The sequence below is a fragment of the Lolium perenne genome, chromosome 7, assembly GCF_019359855.2.
Source record: "Lolium perenne isolate Kyuss_39 chromosome 7, Kyuss_2.0, whole genome shotgun sequence".
Classification (NCBI taxonomy): Eukaryota; Viridiplantae; Streptophyta; class Magnoliopsida; order Poales; family Poaceae; genus Lolium; species Lolium perenne.
In genome coordinates this window covers 147,669,413-147,694,597 of record NC_067250.2, presented here as the reverse complement: position 1 = coordinate 147,694,597, position 25,185 = coordinate 147,669,413, and the positions used below count along the sequence as shown (strand labels likewise).

Genomic DNA, 25,185 nt, shown 5'->3' with positions numbered 1-25,185 from the left:
CTTCCTCATGAGCTATAAAACACTGACACAAATAAGAGATAATAACTTTTGAATTGTTTAAAGGTAGCACATGAAGTATTTACTTGGAATGGCAGAGAAATACCACATAGTAGGTAGGTATGGTGGACACACATGGCATAGGTTTTGGCTCAAGGTTTTGGATGCACGAGAAGCATTCCCTCTCAGTACAAGGCTTTGGCTAGCAAGGTTGTTTGAAGCAAACACATGTATGAGCCGGCACAGCAAAACTTACATAAGAACATATTGCAAGCATTATAAGACTCTACACTGTCTCCCTTGTTGCTCAAACACTTTTACCAGCAAATATCTAGACCTTAGAGAGACCAATCATGCAAACCAATTTCAACAAGCTCTATGGTAGTTCTCCACTAATAGGTTTACACTACATGGTGCAAGAGCTTAATCATGATCTACTTGAGAGCTCAAAACAATTGCCAAGTATCAAATTATTCAAGACAATATGAAGCATTTTCTGTTTCCAACCAAATAACAATAAGTGCAATAGCTTCCAACTTTTATCATGAACATTAAAAGTAAAACAAAGAACACCAGTGTTCATATGAAAAAGCGAAGCGTGTCTCTCTCCCACACAAGGATTGCTAGGATCCGAATTTATTCAAACACAAACAAAAATAAAAGCACACAGACGCTCCAAGTAAAGCACATAAGATGTGACCGAATAAAAATATAGTTTCACTAGAGGTGACCTGATAAGTTGTTGATGAAGAAGGGGATGCCTTGGGCATCCCCAAGCTTAGACGCTTGAGTCTTCTTGAAATATGCAGGGATGAACCACGGGGGCATCCCCAAGCTTAGACTTTTCACTCTTCTTGATCATATATCATCCTCCTCTCTTGACCCTTGAAAACTTCCTTCACACCAAACTTATCATAAACTTCATTAGAGGGGTTAGTACTCAAAAAAAATTAATCCACTTTAGTCTTGTAGTGACACATTGCAAGAACTCAATAAAACATTAGCTACAGCTCTCCACGTCTAGAAAGCCTTGCTTAAAGTCCACAAGAGACAATGCAAAAAGCAGAGACAGAATCTGTCAAAACAGAACAGCCAGTAAATTTTTTAAGAGGTACTTCCGTTGTTCAAATCAGAAAACTTAAAACTAATGAAAGTTGCGTGCATATCTGAGGAACAAACACAAAAATTGGCAGATTTTTCTGAGTTGCCTACAGAGGGGGCTACTCAAATTCGTGACAGATAGAAATCTGTTTCTGCGCAGAAATCCAAATCTAGTATCAACCTTCTTATTAGAGACTTTACTTGGCACAACAATGCAATAAAATAAAGATAAGGAGAGGTTGCTACAGTAGTAACAACTTCCAAGACACAACAAAATAGTAGCAAAATAAAGACATGGGTTATCTCCCAAGAAGTGCTTTCTTTATTGCCATTAAGATGGGCTCAGTAATTTTAATGATGCTCACATAAGAAATAAGAGTTGAAGCAAAAGAGAGCATCAAAAAGCAAGTTCAAAACATATTTAAGTCTAACCCGCTTCCTATGCATAGGAATCTTGTACACAAATAAATTCATGAAGAACAAAGTGACAAGCATAGGAAGATAAAACAAGAGTAACTTCAAAAGTTTCAGCATATAGAGAGGTGTTTTAGTACCATGAAAATTTCTACAACCATATTTCCACTCTCATAATAATTTTCAGTAGCTTCATGAATAAACTCAACAATATAACTATCACATAAAGCATGGTTTTCATGATCCACAAACACATAATTTTTATCAAGCTAAAAAATAATGGTTTTAAAGCTTTCAAACCCACTTTTATCAATATAACAAGATGATTGATCAATCTCAAGAGATATGGGACTCCTACATAAAGTCAAGAACTCTCCAATCCCATTTTTTATTAGCAGTACAATTAATATTATCAAGTAACATAGGACCATCATCTAGAGCTTTATCATAAACATTTGCCAAGCTAAACTCTTTAGTACCATGCATTTCGATATCAGGCACAAACAAAGCATTATCATAAGATTTATCAAAATAGCATGGATTATCATAGATAATAGTAGCATAACTATTCTCACAAGTTTTACTCATAGGTACTATTTCAAGAGAATCCACATGAACATAACATTCATCCTCCTTTGGTAAGCATGGAGGACAATCAAATAGTGTAAGAGATAAAGAGTTACTCTCATTAGAAGGTTGGCATGGGTAGCTAATCCATTATTCCTCCTTTTGTTCATCACTCTCCTCTTCTTTTTCATCCAATGAGCTTTCAGGTTCATCAATTTCCTCCTCTTTTTCATCCAATGAGCTTTCAGGTTCATCAATTTCTTCTTTCACAGGTTCCTGCAAATTGTGAGTGCATTCTTGTGCATTAATGAGTCTCTCTTTATAATCAATAATATAAGGATTATCGCTGTAACTTTCTATGCAAAAATTAAGGATAGAAGAGACATTATCTTTAAGGTCCTTACAAACAACACAAGTTTCATAATTTTTAGACATGAAGGATCTGATCTCAGAAGCTCCCATAAATAAGACAAATTGTTCTACCTCTTCGAACCCAAAATGAATATAGTTATTCCAATTATAGTTCTTAATTAAAACTTCTTCACTAAAGCCACATTGGAATTTCAGATGCTTAGTATCCTGTTTAGAGCAACAGTTTATATCATGGTGTTTAAGCAAGATTTTAGCAATTGTATTCAATTTTCTATCACAACACTCATGACTTTACCCGTTCTTGATTCTCTATAATTATTATATAATTCTATAAGCTCCGAATAGGTTGTGGGTTCTCCCATAACAACAGTTTTAATTTTTAGGTTTTTCAAATTTTTATGGATTTCTAGGTATATGAGAAAAGTAAAACAAGATAAAAACAAACTAGACAAAAGTAAACTAAGCAAAATAATACTAGACAGAAATAAACTAAGCACAAATAAACTAGACAAAAGTAAACTAAGCAAAACAAAATAAAATAAAAACAGAGAGAGAGGTAGAGTGTACTCTCCAGGTGAACTTATGAGTAGAGCTATGCCTCCCCGGCAACGGCGCCAGAAAATAGTCTTGATAACCCACAAGTATAGGGGATCACAACAGTCTTCGAGGGAAGTAAAACCCAAATTTATTAATTCGACACAAGGGAAGGTAAAGAATACTTATAAGCCTTAACAACTGAGTTGTCAATTCAGCTGCACCTGAAAAAGCACTAGTAACAGGGGTGATGTGAAAGCAACAGTAATATGATAGCAATAGTAACAGTAACACAACAGCAGTAGGAGTAACACAGAGGCAATGGCACCGGAAAATAGTTGATACTACTTCCAATGTTATATAGGAACGAGTATATGATGATGAGAGATGGACCGGGGTTCCCAGCTATCTACACTAGTGGTAACTCTCCAATAACAAGTGATAAGTGTTGGGTGAACAAATTACAGTTGCGCAATTGATAGGATTGAAATAGCATTAAGATAGAACATCAATTTATTAATCATGTAGGCATGTTTTCCATATATAGTCATACGTGCTCGCAATGAGAAACTTGCATAACATCTTTTGTCCTACCAGCCGGTGGCAGCCGGGCCTCAAGGGAATCTACTGGTAATTAAGGTACTCCTTTTAATAGAGCACCGGAGCAAAGCATTAACACTTGGTGAAAACATGTGATCCTCATATCACAGCCTTCCCCTCCGGTTGTCCCAATTTCTGTCACTTTGGGGCCTCGGGTTCCGGACAACAATATGTGCAAACAACTTGTAGATACAATCTAAGCAATTATTATAGAGCTTCAATCTAAGATCATGCCACTCGTGCACTAGTGACAAGCATTAAACACAACAAGATTGCAGCAACAATAACTTCACAAACTTTATAGATAGACTAATCATAATGTAACAATCCATCGGATTCCAACAAACACAACACCGATTACATCAGATGGATCTCAATCATGTAAGGCAGCTCATGAGATCATTGTATTGAAGTACATGGGACAGAGAGTACCAACTAGCTACTGCTAGAACCCGTAGTCCATGGGGGAACTACTCACGGAGCATGATGGAGGTGGTGGCGTCGATGGAGATGGCTTCTGGGGGCACTTCCCCGTCCCGGCGGCGTGCCGGAACAGAGATTATGTCCCCCGAATTGGAGTTTCTCGATGGCGGCGGCGCCCCTGGAGTCTTTCTGGAGTTTCGTGAATTGGTATCGGGGTTTTAGGTCTCGAGGGAATTTATAGGCGAAGAGGCGGCGCAAGGGGGTGCCTGGGGGGCCCACCCCATAGGCTGGCGCGCCGCCTTCCAGGCCGCGCCGCCCTGTGGTCTGGGAGCCCTGGGCCTCCCCTCCGACTCTCCTTCGGTGTTCTGGTACGTCTCGGTGAATTATGATGTTTGGCATTTGTTTCATCGAATTCCGAGAATATTTCCCGAACAGCCATTCTGGAACCAAAAACAGCAGAAAACAGGAATTGGCACTTCGGCATCTTGTTAATTGGTTAGTTCCGGAAAATGCATAAAATCATTATAAAGTGTGAGCAAAACATGTAGGTATTATCATAAAACTAGCATGGAACATCAAAAATTATAGATACGTTGGAGACGTATTGATAACCCACAAGTATAGGGGATCGCGGCAGTCTTCGAGGGAAGTAAAACCCAAATTTATTGATTCGACACAAGGGGAGGTAAAGAATACTTATAAGCCTTAACAACTGAGTTGTCAATTCAGCTGCACCTGGAAAAGCACTAGTAACAGGGGTGATGTGAAAGCAGCAGTAATATGAGAGCAATAGTAACAGTAACACAGCAGCAATATCAGTAACACAGAGGCAATGGCACCAGAAAATAGTTGATACTACTTCCAATGACATATAGGAACGAGTATATGATGATGAGAGATGGACCGGGGTTCCCAGCGATCTACACTAGTGGTAACTCTCCAATAACAAGTGACAAGTGTTGGGTGAACAAATTACAGTTGGGCAATTGATAGGATTGATAAAGCATTAAGACAGAACATCAATTCATTAATCATGTAGGCATGTTTTCCATATATAGTCGTACGTGCTCGCAATGAGAAACTTGCACAACATCTTTTGTCCTACCAGCCGGTGGCAGCCGGGCCTCAAGGGAATCTACTGGATATTAAGGTACTCCTTTTAATATAGTACCGGAGCAAAGCATTAACACTCCGTGAAAACATGTGATCCTCACATCACCGCCATCCCCTCCGGTTGTCCCGATTTCTGTCACTTCGGGGCCTTTGGTTCCGGACAGTGACATGTGCATACAACTTGTAGATACAATCTAAGCAATAATTATAGAGCTTAAATCTAAGATCATGCCACTCGGGCCCTAGTGACAAGCATTAAGCATAACAAGATTGCAGCAACAATAACTTCACAAACTTTATAGATAGACTAATCATAATGTATCATCCATCGGATCCCAACAAACACAACACCGATTACATCAGATGGATCTCAATCATGTAAGGCAGCTCATGAGATCATTGTATTGAAGTACATGGGATAGAGAGTACCAACTAGCTACTGCTAGAACCCGTAGTCCATGGGGGAACTACTCACGGAGCATGATGGAGGCGGTGGCGTTGATGGAGATGGCTTCCGGGGCACTTCCCCGTCCCGGCAGGGTGCCGGAACAGAGACTTCTGTCCCCCGAATTGGAGTTTCGCGATGGTGGCGGCGCCCCTGGAGTCTTTCTGGAGTTTTGTCAAAAGGTATCGAGTTTTTAGGTCGAAAGGGCTTATATAGGCGAAGAGGCGGCGCAGGAGGGGCAACAGGGTGCCCTCCCCATAGGCCGGCGCGGCCAGGTGTGGGGGCCCCAGGCCTCCCCTCTGACTCCCCTTCGGTGTCCTGGTCCGTCTCGGTGAATTATGATGTTTGGTCTTCGTTTCGTCGAATTCCGAGAATATTGCCCGAACAGCCTTCCTGGAACCAAAAACAGCAGAAAACAGGAACTGGCACTGTGGCATCTTGTTAATAGGTTAGTTCCGGAAAATGCATGAAATCATCATAAAGTGCAAGCAAAATATGTAAGTATTGTCATAAAACAAGCATGGAACATCAGAAATTATGGATACGTTGGAGACGTATCAGCATCCCCAAGCTTAGTTCCTACTCGTCCTCGAGTAGGTAAACGATAAAAAGAATAATTTTTGTAGTGACATGCTACTTACATAACCTTGATCATACTATTACAAAGCATATGAAATGAATGAAGTGACTCAAGGCAATGATTTATAGTTGCTAACAAATAGATAACATATAGCAAAACTTTTCATGAATAGTACTTTCAAGACAAGCATCAAAAAGTCTTGCATAAGAGTTAACTCATAAAGCAATAGATTCAAAGTAAAGGCATCGAAGCAACACAAAGGAAGATATAAGTTTCAGCGGTTGCTTTCAACTTTCAACATGCATATCTCATGGATAATTGTCAACATAAAGTAATATGATGAATGCAAATAAGCAAGTATGTAAGAATCAATGCACAGTTGACACAAGTGTTTGCTTCTAAGATGGAAGGAAGTAGGTAAACTGACTCAACATAAAGTAAAAGAAAGGCCCTTCGCAGAGGGAAGCATTGATTGCTATATTTGTGCTAGAGCTTTGGTTTTGAAAACATAAAGAGAGCATAAAAGTAAAGTTTTGAGAGGTGTTTGTTGTTGTCAACGAATGGTAGTGGGCACTCTAACCCCCTTGCTAGACAAACCTTCAAAGAGCGGCTCCCATTTTATTTTATTTTTGGGTGGCACTCCTTCCAACCTTTCTTTCACAAACCATGGCTAACCGAATCCTCGGGTGCCTGCCAACAATCTCATACCATGAAGGAGTGCCTTTTTATTTTAGTTTTATTATGATGACACTCCTCCCCACCTTTGCTTTCTCAAGCCATGGCTAACCGAATCCTTCGGGTGCCGTCCAACAATCACATACCATGGAGGAGTGTCTATTTTTGTTAATTAATTTGGGACTAGGAATCCCATTGCTAGCTCTTTTTGCAAAATTATTGGATAAGCGGATGAAGCCACTAGTCCATTGGTGAAAGTTGCCCAACAAGATTGAAAGATAAACACCACATACTTCCTCATGAGCTATAAAACATTGACACAAATTGAGAAGCATTTTGAATTGTTTAAAGGTAGCACTCAAGCAATTTACTTTGGAATGGCGGAGAAATACCATGTAGTAGGTAGGTATGGTGGACACAAATGGCATAGTGGTTGGCTCAAGGATTTTGGATGCATGAGAAGTATTCCCTCTCGATACAAGGCTTAGGCTAGCAATGCTATTTGAAACAAACACAAGTATGAACCGGTACAACAAAACTTACATAAGAACATATTGCAAGCATTATAATACTCTACACTGTCTTCCTTGTTGCTCAAACACTTTTTCCAGAAAATATCTAGACCTTAAGAGAGACCAAATCATGCAAACCAATTTCAACAAGCTCTACGGTAGTTCTCCACTAATAGGTTTAAACTACATGATGCATGAAATTAAACATGATCTACTTGAGAGCTCAAAACAATTGCCAAGTATCAAATTATCCAAGACAATATGAGGCATTTTCTGTTTCCAACCAAATAACCATAAATGCAACAGCTTCCAACTTTTATCATTGAACATTAAAAGTAAAACGAAGAAAAAATGTTCATATGATAAAGCGGAGCGTGTCTCTCTCCCACACAAGGATTGCTAGGATCCGATCTTATTCAAACAAAAACAAAAATAAAAGCACACAGACGCTCCAAGTAAAGCACATATGATGTGACCGAATAAAAATATAGTTTCAATAGAAGAAACCTGATAAGTTGATGAAGAAGGGGATGCCTTGGCATCCCCAAGCTTAGACGCTTGAGTCTTCTTGAAATATGCAGGGATGAACCACAGGAGTATCCCCAAGCTTTGACTTTTCACTCTTCTTGATCATATATCATCCTCCTCTCTTGACCCTTGAAAACTTCCTTCACACCAAACTTCTCATAAACTTCATTAGAGGGGTTAGTACTCAAAAAACTTGAATTCACCTTGGTCCTGTAGTAAAATATTGCAAAAACTCAATAAAACATTAGCTACAGCTCTCTACGTCTAGAAAACCTCGCTTAAAGTCCACAAGAGACAATGCAAAAAAACAGAGACAGAATCTGCCAAAACAGAACAGCCAGTAAAGACGAATTTTAAAGAGGTACTTCTATTGCTCAAATCAGAAAACTCAAAACTAATGAAAGTTGCGTACATATCCGAGGAATCTGCACGTAAATTGGCAGATTTTTCTGAGTTACCTACAGAGAACACAGCCCAGATTCGTGACAGATAGAAATCTGTTTCTGCGCAGAAATCCAAATCTAATATCAACCTTCGATTAGAGGCTTCACTTGGCACAACATTGCAATAAAATAAAGATAAGGAGAGGTTGTTACAGTAGTAACAACATCAAAAACACAACAAAACAGTAGCAAAATAAACACATGGGTTATCTCCCAAGAAGTTCTTTCTTTATAGCCATTAAGATGGGCTCGGCAATTTTGATGATGCACTCGCAAGAAATAGGAGTTCAAGCAAAAGAGAGCATCAAAAAGCAAATTCAAAACACATTTAAGTCTAACCCACTTCCTATGCATAGGAATCTTGTACACAAATAAATTCATGAAGAACAAAGTGGCAAGCATAAGAAGATAAAACAAGAGTAACTTCAAAATTTTAAGCATGTAGAGAGGTATTTTAGTACCATGCAAATTTCTACAACCATATTTTCCTCTCTCATAATAATTTTCAGTAGCTTCATGAATAAACTCAACAATATAACTATCACATGCAGCATACTTTTCATGATTCATAGACACATAATTTTTATCAATATCAAAAATAATGGGATCAAAACTTTCAAACCCGCTTTTATCAATAATATAACAAGATGATAGATCAATCTCAAGAGATATGGGACTCATAGATAATTTCAAGACTTCTCCAATCCCATTTTCATTAGTAGTACAATTAATATTCTCAAGTAACATAGGACCATCATCTAAAGATTTATCATAAACATTTGCTAAGCAAAATTCTTTAGTTCCAGGCATTTCGACATCAGGCACAAACAAAGCATTATCATAAGATTTATCAAAGTAGCATGGATTATCATAAATAACAGTAGCATAATTATTCTCACAAGTATTACTCATAGGTACTATTTCAAGAGAATCCACATGAACATAACATTCAACCTCTTTTGGTAAGCATGGAGGACAATCAAATAGTGTAAGAGATAAAGAGTTACTCTCATTAGAAGGTTGGCATGGGTAGCTAATCCATTCTTCCTCCTTTTGTTCATCACTCTCCTCTTCTTTTTCATCCAATGAGCTTTCAGGTTCATCAATTTCCTCCTCTTTTTCATCCAATGAGCTTTCAGGTTCATCAATTTCTTCTTCCACGGGTTCCTGCAAATTGTGAGTGCATTCTTGTGCATTAATGAGTCTCTCTTTATAATCAATGATATAAGGATTATCAGTGTAACTTTCATTGCAAAAATTAAGGATAGAAGAGACATAATCTTTAAGGTCCTTACAAACAACACAAGTTTCATAATTCTTAACCATGAAGGATTCGATCTCAGAAGCTCCCATAAACATGACAAATTGTTCTACCTCTTCGAACCCAAGATGAATATAGTTATTCCAATTATAGTTCTTAATTAAAACTTCATCACTAAAGCCACATTGAAATTTAAGATGTTTAGTATCCTCTTTAGAGCAACAATTTATATCATGGCGTTTAAGCAAAATTTTAGCAATTGTATTCAATTTTTCTATCACAGCACTCATCACTTCATCCGCTCTTGATTTCCTATAATTATTATAATATTCTATAAGCTCCAAGTAGGTTGTGGGTTCTCCCATAACAGCAGTTTTTAATTTTTAGGTTTTTCAAATTTTTATGGATTTTTGGGTATATGAGAAAAATAAAACAAGACAAAAAGAAACTAAGCAAAGTAATACTAGAAAGAAATAAACTAAGCACAAATAAACTAAACAAAAGTAAACTAAGCAAAACAAAATAAAATAAAATAAAAACAGAGAGAGAGGTAGAGTGTACTCCCAGGTGAACTTATGAGTAGAGCTATGCCTCCCCGGCAACGGCGCCAGAAAACAGTCTTGATAACCCACAAGTATAGGGGATCGCGGCAGTCTTCGAGGGAAGTAAAACCCAAATTTATTGATTCGACACAAGGGGAGGTAAAGAATACTTATAAGCCTTAACAACTGAGTTGTCAATTCAGTTTGCACTGAAAAGCACTAGTAACAGGGGTGATGTGAAAGCAGCAGTAATATGAGAGCAATAGTAACAGTAACACAGCAGCAATATCAGTAACACAGAGGCAATGGCACCAGAAAATAGTTGATACTACTTCCAATGACATATAGGAACGAGTATATGATGATGAGAGATGGACCGGGGTTCCCAGCGATCTACACTAGTGGTAACTCTCCAATAACAAGTGACAAGTGTTGGGTGAACAAATTACAGTTGGGCAATTGATAGGATTGATAAAGCATTAAGACAGAACATCAATTCATTAATCATGTAGGCATGTTTTCCATATATAGTCGTACGTGCTTGCAATGAGAAACTTGCACAACATCTTTTGTCCTACCAGCCGGTGGCAGCCGGGCCTCAAGGGAATCTACTGGATATTAAGGTACTCCTTTTAATAGAGTACCGGAGCAAAGCATTAACACTCCGTGAAAACATGTGATCCTCACATCACCGTCATCCCCTCCGGTTGTCCCGATTTCTGTCACTTCGGGGCCTTTGGTTCCGGACAGTGACATGTGCATACAACTTGTAGATACAATCTAAGCAATAATTATAGAGCTTAAATCTAAGATCATGCCACTCGGGCCCTAGTGACAAGCATTAAGCATAACAAGATTGCAGCAACAATAACTTCACAAACTTTATAGATAGACTAATCATAATGTATCATCCATCGGATCCCAACAAACACAACACCGATTACATCAGATGGATCTCAATCATGTAAGGCAGCTCATGAGATCATTGTATTGAAGTACATGGGATAGAGAGTACCAACTAGCTACTGCTAGAACCCGTAGTCCATGGGGGAACTACTCACGGAGCATGATGGAGGCGGTGGCGTTGATGGAGATGGCTTCCGGGGGCACTTCCCCGTCCCGGCAGGGTGCCGGAACAGAGACTTATGTCCCCCGAATTGGAGTTTCGCGATGGCGGCGGCGCCCCTGGAGTCTTTCTGGAGTTTCGTCAAAAGGTATCGAGTTTTTAGGTCGAAAGGGCTTATATAGGCGAAGAGGCGGCGCAGGAGGGGCAACAGGGTGCCCTCCCCATAGGCCGGCGCGGCCGAGGGGCCCGCGCGGCCCTATGGTGTGGGGGCCCTGTGCCTCCCTCTGACTCCCCTTCGGTGTCCTGGTCCGTCTCGGTGAATTATGATGTTTGGTCTTCGTTTCGTCGAATTCCGAGAATATTGCCCGAACAGCCTTCCTGGAACCAAAAACAGCAGAAAACATGAACTGGCACTATGGCATCTTGTTAATAGGTTAGTTCCGGAAAATGCATGAAATCATCATAAAGTGCAAGCAAAACATGTAAGTATTGTCATAAAACAAGCATGGAACATTAGAAATTATGGATACGTTGGAGACGTATCACGTATCAGGAAGCCAAAAAAATAACCAGAAACTAAAGGAAAAAATCGAACAGGGTAGGCACTAATGGGCCGGCCCACCCGTCCGTTGCTTCAGGCGGGAGCGAATCGCTCCCGCTCTGAGCGGGGAATAGGGATTGCCGGCAAATCCTATACAACGATCAGGTCGGTGCCTAAGGCACCGCACACCCTGGCCGGGTATTGGGCCTGGCCCATTTTCACCTTTTTTTCTTTTTTTTTCTTTTTCTGTTTCTGTTTTTTCTTTTTTTTTTTTATTTCTTTTTTGTTTCCTTTTCTTTTATGTTTATTTTTCTTTTTGTTCAAAATCGAAAAATTTCAAAATTGAAAATAGTTTAAATTCGAAAAAATTTCAAATTTGAAAAGTGTTCAAATTTGTAAAATGTTCAAAGCTAAAAATTGTTCGTATTCGAAAAATGTTCATAATTAATGAATTTTCAAATTTAAAATATGTTAATTTTCAAAAAATGTTCAAATTTTGAAAACCCAAAATTTGAAAAGTGTTTATATTTGGAAAATGTTCAATTGAAAAGTGTTCAAATTTGAAAAATGTTCAAAGTTAAAAATTATTCGTATTCAAAAAATGTTCATAACTGAAAAATGTTCAAATTTAAAATATATTCATTTAAAAAAAATGGTCAAATTTTGAAAAAAAAACCCGAATTTTTGAAAAAATGTTCAATCTAAAAAAATGTTCAAATATCAAAAAATATTTTAAAAAAATATTTTTCAAAAGAAAAAACATTTAAAACTTCCAGATTTAAAAAACAGATTAATTTTTTTCTTCTTTTTAAAAACAAGAATATGTAAATAGAAAAAAAATAGAATAAGAAAAATAAAAATGATCTTACCTAATGGGCTCGCGGTCCACTGCACAACCGCCGGGTCGGGAGGTGTGCGGCACCCATCCGCACCGACCCGGTTGGAGGTCCCAACCCAGAAGGGGACGTACGGCCGGATAAATCGCTGGCGCGCCACGTGGCTGTGACTCGTCGCCACGTAGCGCGTCTCCCGCTGACTTCCCTCGCCTTCTCTTCCCCGACCGACCAGAGAAGAGAGCACAGAGCAGAGCACCAACGAGAAATCAGCGGAGCAACACCGTGTGCTGGCGAGCAAGAGTTGGTGCGTGGACATGGGGCTGGAGATGCTGTCGGCGGAAGCTGGGCCTGAGGCGGCGGGGGAGAGATCACGGGAGCAGCAGGCGGTGGAGATATACCCGCTGAGCCGCTACTACTTCGGAGCCAAGGACGCCCGGTCACTGTCAGACGGCGCCGAGACCGCCGTCGACCGCGCCCTCCGCCTCAAGTCCAAGTGAGTACTGGTAATAGTAATTATTCGTGGGCAGAAAGCGGCAGATACTTCTTATGCCATGAATCCTTGCCGTGCTTCGTTTGCTTCAGCTTCGAGGCTCACGGGCTCCGGACCTGTGTCCATGGCGTCTTGCTGGTAGAGCTATCCGGTCACCCGCACCTTCTGCTCCTCCAGGTCAGGAACTCCTCCTTCCTGCTCCCCGGAGGCCGCCTCAGGCCTGCCGAGCAAGGTACACATATACTACAAGCCCTTAATGTATGATTTGGATTAGGATTTGGGGTAAGAGTATGTCTAACAGGTCCCTTACTTTTCTGCCTCGTATATCGTGATTATTTTGCCCCGTATAAAACACCGTTCCGTCTAGCAGACTCCTTATTTCACCCCGTAAATTCGTAAATTTAAAACCCCGGGAAACTTGTTCATATTCATCATACAACATACAAAATGCGCGATCCTAAATGGATCGCGACTTCTAGTCGGAGAGGTCGACGATGTACGCTTCCGCCTCCGCCGCCGCCTCCCGCAACTGCGCCTCCTTCACGGCGGCGATGGCCGCCGCCTCCTCTTCCTCCTCCGCCCTCTTCCCCTCGGCGTCGTCCTTGAGGGACTCTTGTATCGCCTTCAAGAAGGCGGGGTCCTCCTCCTCCTCCTCCTCGCCGGCGAGCGGAGCTCCTCCGCCGCCGGTGCTCCCGATGCTCGCGTTCCAAGCCACCTTCGCCCGGCGTTGGCGCTCCCACTCGGCGCGCCACTTGTCGAACTTGGGGCCGCTCATCGGCTTCATCGGTGGATCCTGGTTGTACCAGCGCTCGCCCGCCGCGAAGTTAACGAGCTTCGGCGGGACGTACGCAGCGCCGGCGTACCTGCAGGCAGCACGGCAGCGGATCTTTTGCATTGGAGACGCCACGCATCCTCCACGCTTTCTGGTGAGCGGGATCGCTTCGATCCGCTCGCCGGCGAGGCGATACTGCGGCGGCGTGCGTCCATGCCGAAGCTGGGGTGAAATGTGGAGCTAGGTAGTGAGGGATTGCTCGCCAAAGCAGGATGGAGGAGGAGGCGGCGCACGGCAGAGCTAGGGTTGCGTCGCACCTGCGCTCGGTATAAGTAAGGGGCGGCGGGGCCGATTTCCTGGGTCCCGTATTCCGCCAAAACGGACCGGCCCGAATACGGGGCCTGCTAGACGGTCCAAACCACGCCTGCCCCGTATCCCGCCGGAATTTTACGGGGTGAGCGGGTTACAAGGGACCTGTTAGACATGCTCTAACAAGTTAACTTATCAACAATCGTGTGTGCTTCAGATGTCCAAGGGCTCAGACGCAAGCTTGCGGGCAAGCTATCGGGCGCCGATCCAAACGAGGACCGCAACCGGGAGGTAACCAACACTACCAGCTAACCAGTGCAGGAAGATGCTAACGAGTAACGATAGTTGGTTTGCAGAGCATCAACCGTTGAATAATTCTCATCTCTTACACCTCAGATCGGGGAGTGCATCGGAATGTGGTGGAAATCCGACTTCGAGGCCGGGCCGTTACCATATCTGCCTCCAAACGCCCGCTCACCAAAGGCGAGCATCCTCAGTTCCTCACTACTACTACTACATCGTGCATTATTTTGTCTACTATGGTTGCTCCTCTTTTAAATGTACATCTAACCGTGGGATCTTGTACCGCTATATATGTGAAGGAATGCATAAAGCTGTTCTTGGTTAGGCTGCCGAGGTCTCGCCAGTTCATCGTGCCAAGGAACCTCAAGCTCCTAGCCGTGCCTCTGTCCCAGGTTCATGCCAATGCTCAGGTTTGTTGAATGCTTTTGTCAAACAAAACAGAGCTGTTCTCGTCATCTTCAGGTGATCAAAAGTTGTAACATGCAGGTGTATGGCCCGATCATATCTGGGGTTCCGAATCTGCTGTCCAAGTTCTCCGTCAACTTTGTACGGGGCTGAGGAGCGAGGAGGTGCTTTGTCTGACTGTGCTAAAAAGGGATGTGAACCGACCTGGCGGCTCTACGGAAGACCTGCATTTTTTTCGTCGGTCGCTGAAAATTATACATTCAGTGCACAGACAATGCCAGATAAAGCTGGTACTTCTTTTACTCGCCAGCAGCTGGTGTATTATGTGCTCAATTCTTTAAATGGCGGTGTATCTCAGCTTGATATTGTTAGTGATGTATAGTCCTCTTTATTGTATATTTTCACTGTGTGAGGGGTTTCCCTGCATATTGTACCTATGTACATGTATTGGCCTTTGGTCCACTGTGAATACTAGTTGTTCATTTACAACATGATATTAGAGCTCTAGGTCTAGCTTTTTGCACGCTGCAACTCCGTGCTCGATCCGCGCCACCGCCGACGATCTTTCCGATCACCGTTGTTCCACTTTCTTCTTTCTCTCCCGTTGTAGTCGGGATCGAAGTCTTTGCCCATTTTTCTCGGGTTTGAGCTTAAAATCGAGCTCCAAATAGGGCTCAAAATCGAGCTCCCGTTGCCCTGATCTGTTGTCTCCGGCCATCTCCGGCGTCGTTCCCAGTCGGCCCGCTCCACTCCCGGCCGCGTCGTCCCGTTCCCTGCCGATGCCGTCTCCCGTTGCCTTGATCTGCTGCCTCCGGCCATCTCCGGCGTCGTTCCCGGTCGACCCGCTCCGCTCCTGGCCGCGCCGTCCCGTTCCATGCCGGTGCCATCCTCGGTCGGCCTGCTCCACCCCCGGCCGCGCCGCCCATCTCCGTCGCCGCCCTGAAATACTAAGAATGTGCATCGATTACTCCGGCTTGAATAAGCATTGTCCGAAGGATCCATTCCCCTTGCCGCGCATTGACCAAGTCATTGATTCAACGACGGGGGCAGAACTTCTGTGTTTTCTTGGCACATAATCTGAGTGTCACCAGATCCGGATGAAGAAGTCCGACCAAAATGACTTCTTTTCGGGTATAAGGACGGGGTTTGCGACCCAATCAGTATGGATAACTTCTACTACAAAACCTACCTCTAGTAACTTTGCTAATTCCATCCCTATGGCACGGCGCTTCTTGTCTCCAAAGCATCGCATAGATTGCTTCACCGGTTTAGCCCCCGGATTTATGTTGAGGTAGTGCTCGACGAGTTCCCTTGGTACTCCGGACATGTCAGAAGGTTGCCATGCGAAGATATCCATGTTAGCGCGGAGGAATTCGACGAGCGCGTCTTCCTATTTGGGGTCCATGCTGGCTCCGACCGACACCTGCTTAGAGTTGTCTCCTATTTTGAGGTCGTCCTTCTTGGTGTCTATCGCGGCCTTGAACGAAGTTTTCTGTTCGGAGATCTGCTTCTTGGTGGTATGCATCTCTTTTGGATCCACCGCGGCTCTGTAGCCTTGCAGCTCCTCTCCAGATATCACAGATTCTGCGAAGGCGGCTTCTCCTATCTCGCACTCTCGAGCTTTGTTGTAATCTTCGGATACGGTGATCATACAGTTGGGACCCGAAATCTTGAGCTTATTGTAGATGTAGCATGCTCTTGCGTGGAACTTTTGATAGGTGGGCCTGCCGAAGATGACATGGTAGGAGCTCTTGAAGAGCCCAAACGTGATCATCTCTTCGCGGAAATTATCAACATCGCCGAAGGCCACGAGAAGTCCGATGCTGCCCAAGGAGTTTGCTTTTTTACCCGGAACCACTCCGTGGAACTCAGTGTTACTATGCTTTAGCTGTTCCTTGGTAAGCTGCATTTTCTCCAGAGTCTCCAGGTACATAATGTTCAATCTGGCTCCACCATCCATAAGGGACTTGGAGAAATCATACCCGTCGATGTGGGGACTTACAACCAAGGAGTAGTGATACGTCTCCGATGTATCGATAATTTCTTATGTTCCATGCCACATTATTGATGATATCTACATGTTTTATGCATACTTTATGTCATATTTATGCATTTTCTGTAACTAACCTATTAACAAGATGCCGAAGAGCCAGTTGCTGTTCTATGCTGTTTTTGGTTTCAGAAATCCTAGTAAGGAGATATTCTCGGAATTGGACGAAATCAACGCACAGGGGCCTATTTTCACACGAAGCTTCCAGAAGACCGAAGAGTCAACGAAGTGGGGCCACGAGGTGGCCAGGAGGTAGGGCGGCGCGGCCCAAGCCCTGGCCGCGCCAACCTGTCTCCTGGGCCCCTCGTGACGCCCCTTGACCTGCCCTTTCGCCTACAAATAGCCTTCGTCGCGAAACCCCCAGTACCGAGAGCCACGATACGGAAAACCTTCCAGAGACGCCGCCGCCGCCAATCCCATCTCAGGGGATTCAGGAGATCGCCTCCGGCACCCTGCCGGAGAGGGGATTCATCTCCCGGAGGACTCTACACCGCCATGGTCGCCTCCGGAGTGATGAGTGAGTAGTCTACCCCTGGACTATGGGTCCATAGCAGTAGCTAGATGGTTGTCTTCTCCTCATTGTGCTTAACTGTCGGGTCTTGTGAGCTGCCGAACATGATCAAGATCATCTATCTGTAGTGCTCTATGTTGTGTTTGTTGGGATCCGATAAATAGAGAATACTATGTTATGTTGATTATCAATTTATATCTATGTGTTGTTTATGATCTTGCATGCTCTCCGTTATTAGTAGAGGCTCTGGCCAAGTTTTTGGTAGTAACTCCAAGAGGGGGTATTTATGCTCGATAGTGGGTTCATGTCTCCGTGAATCTGGGGGAGTGACAGAAACCTCTAAGGTTATGGATGTGCTGTTGCCACAAGGGATAAAACATTGATGCTATGTCCGAGGATGTAGTTATTGATTACATTACGCGCAATACTTAATGCAATTGTCTGTTGTTAGCAACTTAATACTGGAAGGGGTTCGGATGATAACCTGAAGGTGGACTTTTTAGGCATAAATGCATGCTGGATAGCGGTCTATGTACTTTGTCGTAATGCCCAATTAAATCTCACTATACTCATCATAATATGTATGTGCATGGTCATGCCCTCTCTATTTGTCAATTGCCCAACTGTAATTTGTTCACCCAACATGCTATTTATCTTATGGGAGAGACACCTCTAGTGAACTGTGGACCCCGGTCCAATTCTCTATACTGAAATACAATCTACTGCAATTGTTCTACTGTTCTCTGCAAACAATCATTTTCCACACTATACATCTAATCCTTTGTTACAGCAAGCCGGTGAGATTGACAACCTCGCTGTTTCGTTGGGGCAAAGTACTTTGGTTGTGTTGTGCAGGTTCCACGTTGGCGCCGGAATCCCTGGTGTTGCGCCGCACTACATCTCGCCGCCATCAACCTTCACGTGCTTCTTGACTCCTACTGGTTCGATAAACCTTGGTTTCTTACTGAGGGAAACTTGCCGCTGTACGCATCACACCTTCCTCTTGGGGTTCCCAACGGACGCGTGTTGAACGAAAAGACATAAAGTCAACTACGCGCAGCAAGCAAAATTTCTGGCGCCGTTGCCGGGGAGATCAAGACACGCTGCAAGGGGAGTCTCCACATCGCAATCTCTTTACTTTATTTTTGTCTTGCTTTATTTTATTTACTACTTTGTTTGCTGCACTAAATCAAAATACAAAAAATTAGTTGCTAGTTTTACTTTATTTACTATCTTGTTCTCCATATTAAAAACACAAAAAAATTAGTTACTTGTTTTACTTTACTTAATATCATGCATGTTTTTATTTCACTAGTTAAGCATAATGGAAAACAACAAAAATATGAGAGATCTTTAAGAACTTTATCTTGAATTAGGACATGATGTGTTTGAAGAGAGAATTACAAAACCCATGGAACTTTATATGCATGCTAATGGGAATGTTATTAATATGAATGCTTTGAACACTATTGTTGCTAATGCTATGGAAAATTCTAAGCTTGGAGAAGCTGGCTTTGATGAGCATGATATTTTTAGTCCCCCGGGCATTGAGGAGGAAATTTACTTTGATGATACTTTGCCTCCTATATTTGATGATAGCCACTTTGTTGAATTTGCTCCCACTATTACTAATAAAATTTACTATGCTTATGTGGAGAGTAATAATTTTATGCATGAGACTAATGATAAGAATGCTTTATGTGATAGTTATATTGTTGAGTTTGCTCATGACACTACTGAAAGTTATTATGAGAGAGGAAAATATGGTTGTAGAAATTTTCATGTTACTAAAACACCTCTCTATGTGCTGAAATTTTTGAAGCTACACTTGTTTTATCTTCCTATGCTTGTCACTTTGCTCTTCATGAACTTGTTTATTTACAAGATTCCTATGCATAGGAAGCATGTTAGACTTAAATATGTTTTGGATTTGCTTCTTGATGCTCTCTTTTGCTTCAAATACTATTTCTTGTGAGTGCATCATTAAAACTGCTGAGCCCATCTTAATGGCTATAAAGAAAGAACTTCTTGGGAGATAACCCATGTGTTTGTTTTACTACAGTACTTTGTTTTATATTTGTGTCTTGGAAGTTGTTTACTACTGTAGCAACCTCTCCTTATCTTAGTTTAGTGTTTTGTTGTGCCAAGTAAAGTCGTTGATAGTAAGGTTCATACTAGATTTGGATTACTGCGCAGAAACAGATTTCTTTGCTGTCACGAATCTGGGCAAAATTCTCTGTAGGTAACTCAGAAAATTATGCCAATTTACGTGAGTGATCCTCAGATATGTACGCAACTTTCATTCAATTTGAGCATTTTCATTTGAGAAAGACTGGTGCCTCAATAAAATTCGTATTTACGAACTGTTCTATTTTGACAGATTCTGCCTTTTATTTCGCATTGCCTGTTTTGATATGTTCGATGGATATTTCGATTCCATTGACTTTCAGTAGCTTTGTGCAATGTCCAGAAGTGTTAATAATGATTATGTCACCTCTGAACATGTATATCTTGATTGTGCACTAACTCTCTAATGAGTTGTTTTGAGTTTGGTGTGGAGGAAGTTTTCAAGGATCAAGAGAGGGGAGATGATATAACATGATCAAGGAGAGTGAAAGCTCTAAGCTTGGGGATGTCCCGGTGGTTCACCCCTGCATATATCAAGAAGACTCAAGCGTCTAAGCTTGGGGATGCCCAAGGCATCCCCTTCTTCATCGATAACATTATCAGGTTCCTCCCCTGAAACTATATTTTTATTCCGTCACATCTTATGTGCTTTGTTTGGAGCGTCGGTTTGTTTTTGTTTTTGTTTTGTTTGAATAAAATGGATCCTAGCATTCTTTGTGTGGGAGAGAGACACGCTCCGCTATTGCATATGGACAAATATGTCCTTAGGCTTTACTCATAGTATTCATGGCGAAGTTTCTTTTTCGTTAAATTGTTATATGGTTGGAATTGGAAAATGCTACATGTAGTAATTGCTATAATGTCTTGGATAATGTGATACTTGGCAATTGTTGTGCTCATGTTTAAGCTCTTGCATCATATACTTTGTACCTATTAATGAAGAAATACATAGAGCATGCTAAAATTTGGTGTGCATATTTGGTCTCTCTAAAGTCAAGATAATTTCTAGTATTGAGTTTGAACAACAAGGAAGACGGTGTAGAGTCTTATAATGTTTACAATATGTCTTTTATGTGAGTTTTGCTGCACCGCTTCATCCTTGTGTTTGTTTCAAATAACCTTGCTAGCCTAAACCTTGTATCGAGAGGGAATACTTCTCATGCATCCAAAATCCTTGAGCCAACCACTATGCCATTTGTGTCCACCATACCTACCTACTACATGGTATTTCTCCGCCATTCCAAAGTAAATTGCTTGAGTGCTACCTTTAAAATTTCTACCCCCTACCTTCGCAATATATAGCTCATGGGACAAATAGCCTAAAAACTATTGTGGTATTGAATATGTACTTATGCACTTTATCTCTTATTAAGTTGCTTGTTGTGCGATAACCATGTTCCTGGGGACGCCATCAACTACTCTTTGTTGAATATCATGTGATTTGCTATGCATGTCCGTCTTGTCTGAAGTAAGGGAGATTTACCACTCATTTAATGGTTAGAGCATGCATATTGTTAGAGAAGAACATTGGGCCGCTAACTAAAGCCATGAATCATGGTGGAAGTTTCAGTTTTGGACATATATCCTCAATCTCATATGAGAAAATTAATTGTTGCTACATGCTTATGCATTAAAGAGGAGTCCATTATCTGTTGTCTATGTTGTCCCGGTATGGATGTCTAAGTTGAGAATAATCAATAGCGAGAAATCCGATGCGAGCTTTCTCCTTAGACCTTTGTACAGGCGGCATAGAGGTACCCCTTTGTGACACTTGGTTAAAACATGTGCATTGCGATAATCCCGGTAATCCAAGCTAATTAGGGCAAGGTGCGGGCACTATTAGTATACTATGCATGAGGCTTGCAACTTGTAAGATATAATTTACATGATACATATGCTTTATTACTACCGTTGACAAAATTGTTTCTTGTTTTCAAAACCAAAGCTCTAGCACAAATATAGCAATCAACGCTTCCCTCTGCGAAGGGCCTTTCTTTTACTTTTTATGTTGAGTCAGTTCACCTATCTCTCTCCACCTCAAGAAGCAAACACTTGTATGAACTGTGCATTGATTCCTACATACTTGCATATTGCACTTGTTATATTGCTTTGCATTGACAACTATCCATGAGATATACATGTTACAAGTTGAAAGCAACCGCTGAAACTTAAATCTTCCATTGTGTTGCTTCAATACCTCTACTTTGAATTATTGCTTTATGAGTTAACTTTTATGCAAGACTTATTGATGCTTGTCTTGAAGTACTATTCATGAAAAGTCTTTGCTATATGATTCATTTGTTTACTCATGTCATTTACATTGTTTTGATCGCTGCATTCATTACATATGCTTACAATAGTATGATCAAGGTTATGATGGCATGTCACTCCAGAAATTATCTTTGTTATCGTTTACCTGCTCGGGACGAGCAGAAACTAAGCTTGGGGATGCTGATACGTCTCCTACGTATCGATAATTTCTTATGTTCCATGCCACATTATTGATGATATCTACATGTTTTATGCATACTTTATGTCATATTTATGCATTTTCTGTAACTAACCTATTAACAAGATGCCGAAGAGCCAGTTGCTGTTTTCTGCTGTTTTTGGTTTCAGAAATCCTAGTAAGGAAATATTCTCGGAATTGGACGAAATCAACGCCCAGGGGCCTATTTTCACACGAAGCTTCCAGAAGACCGAAGAGTCAACGAAGTGGGGCCACGAGGTGGCCAGGAGGTAGGGCGGTGCGGCCCAAGCCCTGGCCGCGCCGACCTGTCTCCTGGGCCCCTCGTGACGCCCCTTGACCTGCCCTTCCGCCTACAAATAGCCTTCGTCGTGAAACCCCCAGTACCGAGAGCCACGATACGGAAAACCTTCCAGAGACGCCGCCGCCGCCAATCCCATCTCGGGGGATTCAGGAGATCGTCTCCGGCACCCTGCCGGAGAGGGGATTCATCTCCCGGAGGACTCTACACCGCCATGGTCGCCTCCGGAGTGATGAGTGAGTAGTCTACCCCTGGACTATGGGTCCATAGCAGTAGCTAGATGGTTGTCTTCTCCTCATTGTGCTTAATTGTCGGGTCTTGTGAGGTGCCGAACATGATCAAGATCATCTATCTGTAATGCTATATGTTGTGTTTGTTGGGATCCGATGAATAGAGAATACTATGTTATGTTGATTATCAATTTATATCTATGTGTTGTTTATGATCTTGCATGCTCTCCGTTATTAGTAGAGGCTCTGGCCAAGTTTTTGCTAGTAACTCCAAGAGGGGGTATTTATGCTTGATAGTGGGTTCATGTCTCCGTGAATCTGGGAGAGTGACAGAAACCTCTAAGGTTATGGATGTGCTGTTGCCACTAGGGATAAAACATTGATGCTATGTCCGAGGATGTAGTTATTGATTACATTACGCGCAATACTTAATGCAATTGTCTGTTGTTAGCAACTTAATACTGGAAGGGGTTCGGATGATAACCTGAAGGTGGACTTTTTAGGCATAGATGCATGCTGGATAGCGGTCTATGTACTCTATTGTAATGCCCAATTAAATCTCACTATACTCATCATAATATGTATGTGCATGGTCATGCCCTCTCTATTTGTCAATTGCCCAACTGTAATTTGTTCACCCAACATGCTATTTATCTTATGGGAGAGACACCTCTAGTGAACTGTGGACCCCGGTCCAATTCTCTATACTGAAATACAATCTACTGCAATTGTTCTACTGTTCTCTACAAACAATCATTTTCCACACTATACATCTAATCCTTTGTTACAGCAAGCTGGTGAGATTGACAACCTCGCTGTTTCGTTGGGGCAAAGTACTTTGGTTGTGTTGTGCAGGTTCCACGTTGGCGCCGGAATCCCTGGTGTTGCGCCGAACTACATCTCGCCGCCATCAACCTTCACGTGCTTCTTGACTCCTACTGGTTCGATAAACCTTGGTTTCTTACTGAGGGAAACTTGCCGCTGTACGCATCACACCTTCCTCTTGGGGTTCCCAACGGACGCGTGTTGAATGAAAAGACATAAAGTCAACTACGCGCAGCAAGCAAGTAGCACTCCTTCGGAATGATGGTGGGGTGATCTGCCCTATTAAACGTACACGGAGTTTCCGACTACCTGACATACTGCGGCACAGTCGGAACTGTGGCGTTCAGGATCCGGAGAGCTGATTTGTTGGCGCGGACTGTTGGTGTTCCGAGGATGGTGTGGTATGCGCCCGCACTCTTTTTGACGAAGGGGTTGGATTTGTTAGCTGTGGAACCCTCTTTGGGATGCAGCGAAGCATCATCCTCGTCCGTCGCCTCAGAACTGTCCTCGTCCTTGTCTTTGTTCTTGCCCTTGCCTCCTTTGCCGCGTGGGCGGTGCTTCCGGGCTCGCTTGTATCCTGCTTCCGTGTCGGTCTTGAGATCATTGACCCACTTGCATTTATGATTGGTGTGAGAGGACTTGCCAGTAGACGGATCTATGTGGGCTAAGCATGGCATATCCCTGTATTCCTCGTAGGTTTGGGGAGCACGGGTTCCAGCAACGGTGACCTCGTCAGCACGTTGTTGGCCTCTGCTGGCTCCGCCTCCACATCCGTGGCCTCTTCCGCCTCCTTGACCTCCGCGTTGGAACGCCATGGCAACCATGTCAGATCCGCCGCTCTTCTGGTCATCGGGGGATTCTTCCGCTTGTTGTTGTCGGTGCTGCCGCCATTATCACGGTTTTTCTTCTGCTGGTTCAGAGGTATGGCTGTAGCGGCAAGTTCTCCTCCTGCGTCTTCATCAGCGGCGGAGTGAGTATTTGCAATGCCGATCATGTCATCCAAAGTTAATTTGTTTTCGTTGATCAGGCAAGTGAGCTTGTGCCGGAGTAACCCTCTGTAGTCCACCGATGAAGGCGTGCATAGCTGTGCGATTATCCACGTTCTCACACTCGTTCCTGGTTACCAATCATCGTGTGAGGAAGTTTTGTGGTGTTTCACCTTTCTTCTGGATACATGCTTGAAGGTTGCTTGTTGTGGAAGGCCTTTTGTAGGTGCCCCTGAAGTGCTTCTCAAATGCAATCTTCATGTCAAACCAACAAAAGATGGTGTTTTCTGGGAGGTCGTCGAGCCAGGTACGAGCTGGACCAATAAGGTACAACTGAAGCATGCGGTAGGCTATTCTCTGGTTCCCTCCGGCGAAGTTTACTGGATTGAAGTAATCCTCGATCCAGGTAATAGGTCTTTCACTGCCATCGTAGTGCTTCAGATTTACGGGTAGCTTAAGGTTCAAGCCCTTTGGATAAGGCTCCTCTCGGATCATCCTGCCAAAGCATTTTGGGCCAATGTATTCAGATCTGTACTCGTTGAGACATTCCCTTGCATCGCGTGAGCCATTGTGTAATATCCCAGGTAATGGGGTTACAAAAATAGAGGAAACAGATGTGTGCATTGCATTCATGCATAGAAAATCTGGGGAATTTTCGCGCTTTAAAGTAAAACAGTCACAGTAACTGAAGTTTCACTTGACCTTGGTGGAATTGAAGTAGCTCATCAAGTCAAGCACTATAAACCTCAATGTGACTTTGCTAAAACCTTGTTTTGGGTAGAGATAATTTGATCTAAGGGATTAGATCAAATGGAATTAAAATCAACACAAGAACTTATTAATCAAGGATCAATTACTT

At 42.5% G+C, this 25,185-nt stretch overlaps 1 protein-coding gene across 1 annotated transcript; it reads left to right on the top strand.

Moving 5' to 3' along the window:
* Window positions 1–12,724: 12,724 nt before the first annotated feature.
* Window positions 12,725–15,320, top strand: LOC127300841 (pre-mRNA cleavage factor Im 25 kDa subunit 1). The gene is made up of 6 exons (XM_051331037.2): window positions 12,725–13,043; window positions 13,133–13,272; window positions 14,339–14,412; window positions 14,518–14,604; window positions 14,724–14,834; window positions 14,911–15,320. Exons 1-6 carry the CDS (start codon window positions 12,865–12,867, stop codon window positions 14,980–14,982), a joined length of 663 nt encoding a protein of 220 aa, XP_051186997.1. The 5' UTR covers window positions 12,725–12,864; the 3' UTR covers window positions 14,983–15,320.
* Window positions 15,321–25,185: the final 9,865 nt, after the last annotated feature.

Excerpts from the sequence above, each read along its gene's own strand:
- LOC127300841 (XM_051331037.2), top strand. The coding sequence starts at position 12,865 with ATGGGGCTGGAGATGCTGTCGGCGGAAGCTGGGCCTGAGGCGGCGGGG. Across the intron at positions 13,044-13,132 it reads GCCCTCCGCCTCAAGTCCAA|CTTCGAGGCTCACGGGCTCC; the intron begins GTGAGTACTGGT and ends CGTTTGCTTCAG. Across the intron at positions 14,413-14,517 it reads ACGAGGACCGCAACCGGGAG|ATCGGGGAGTGCATCGGAAT; the intron begins GTAACCAACACT and ends CTTACACCTCAG.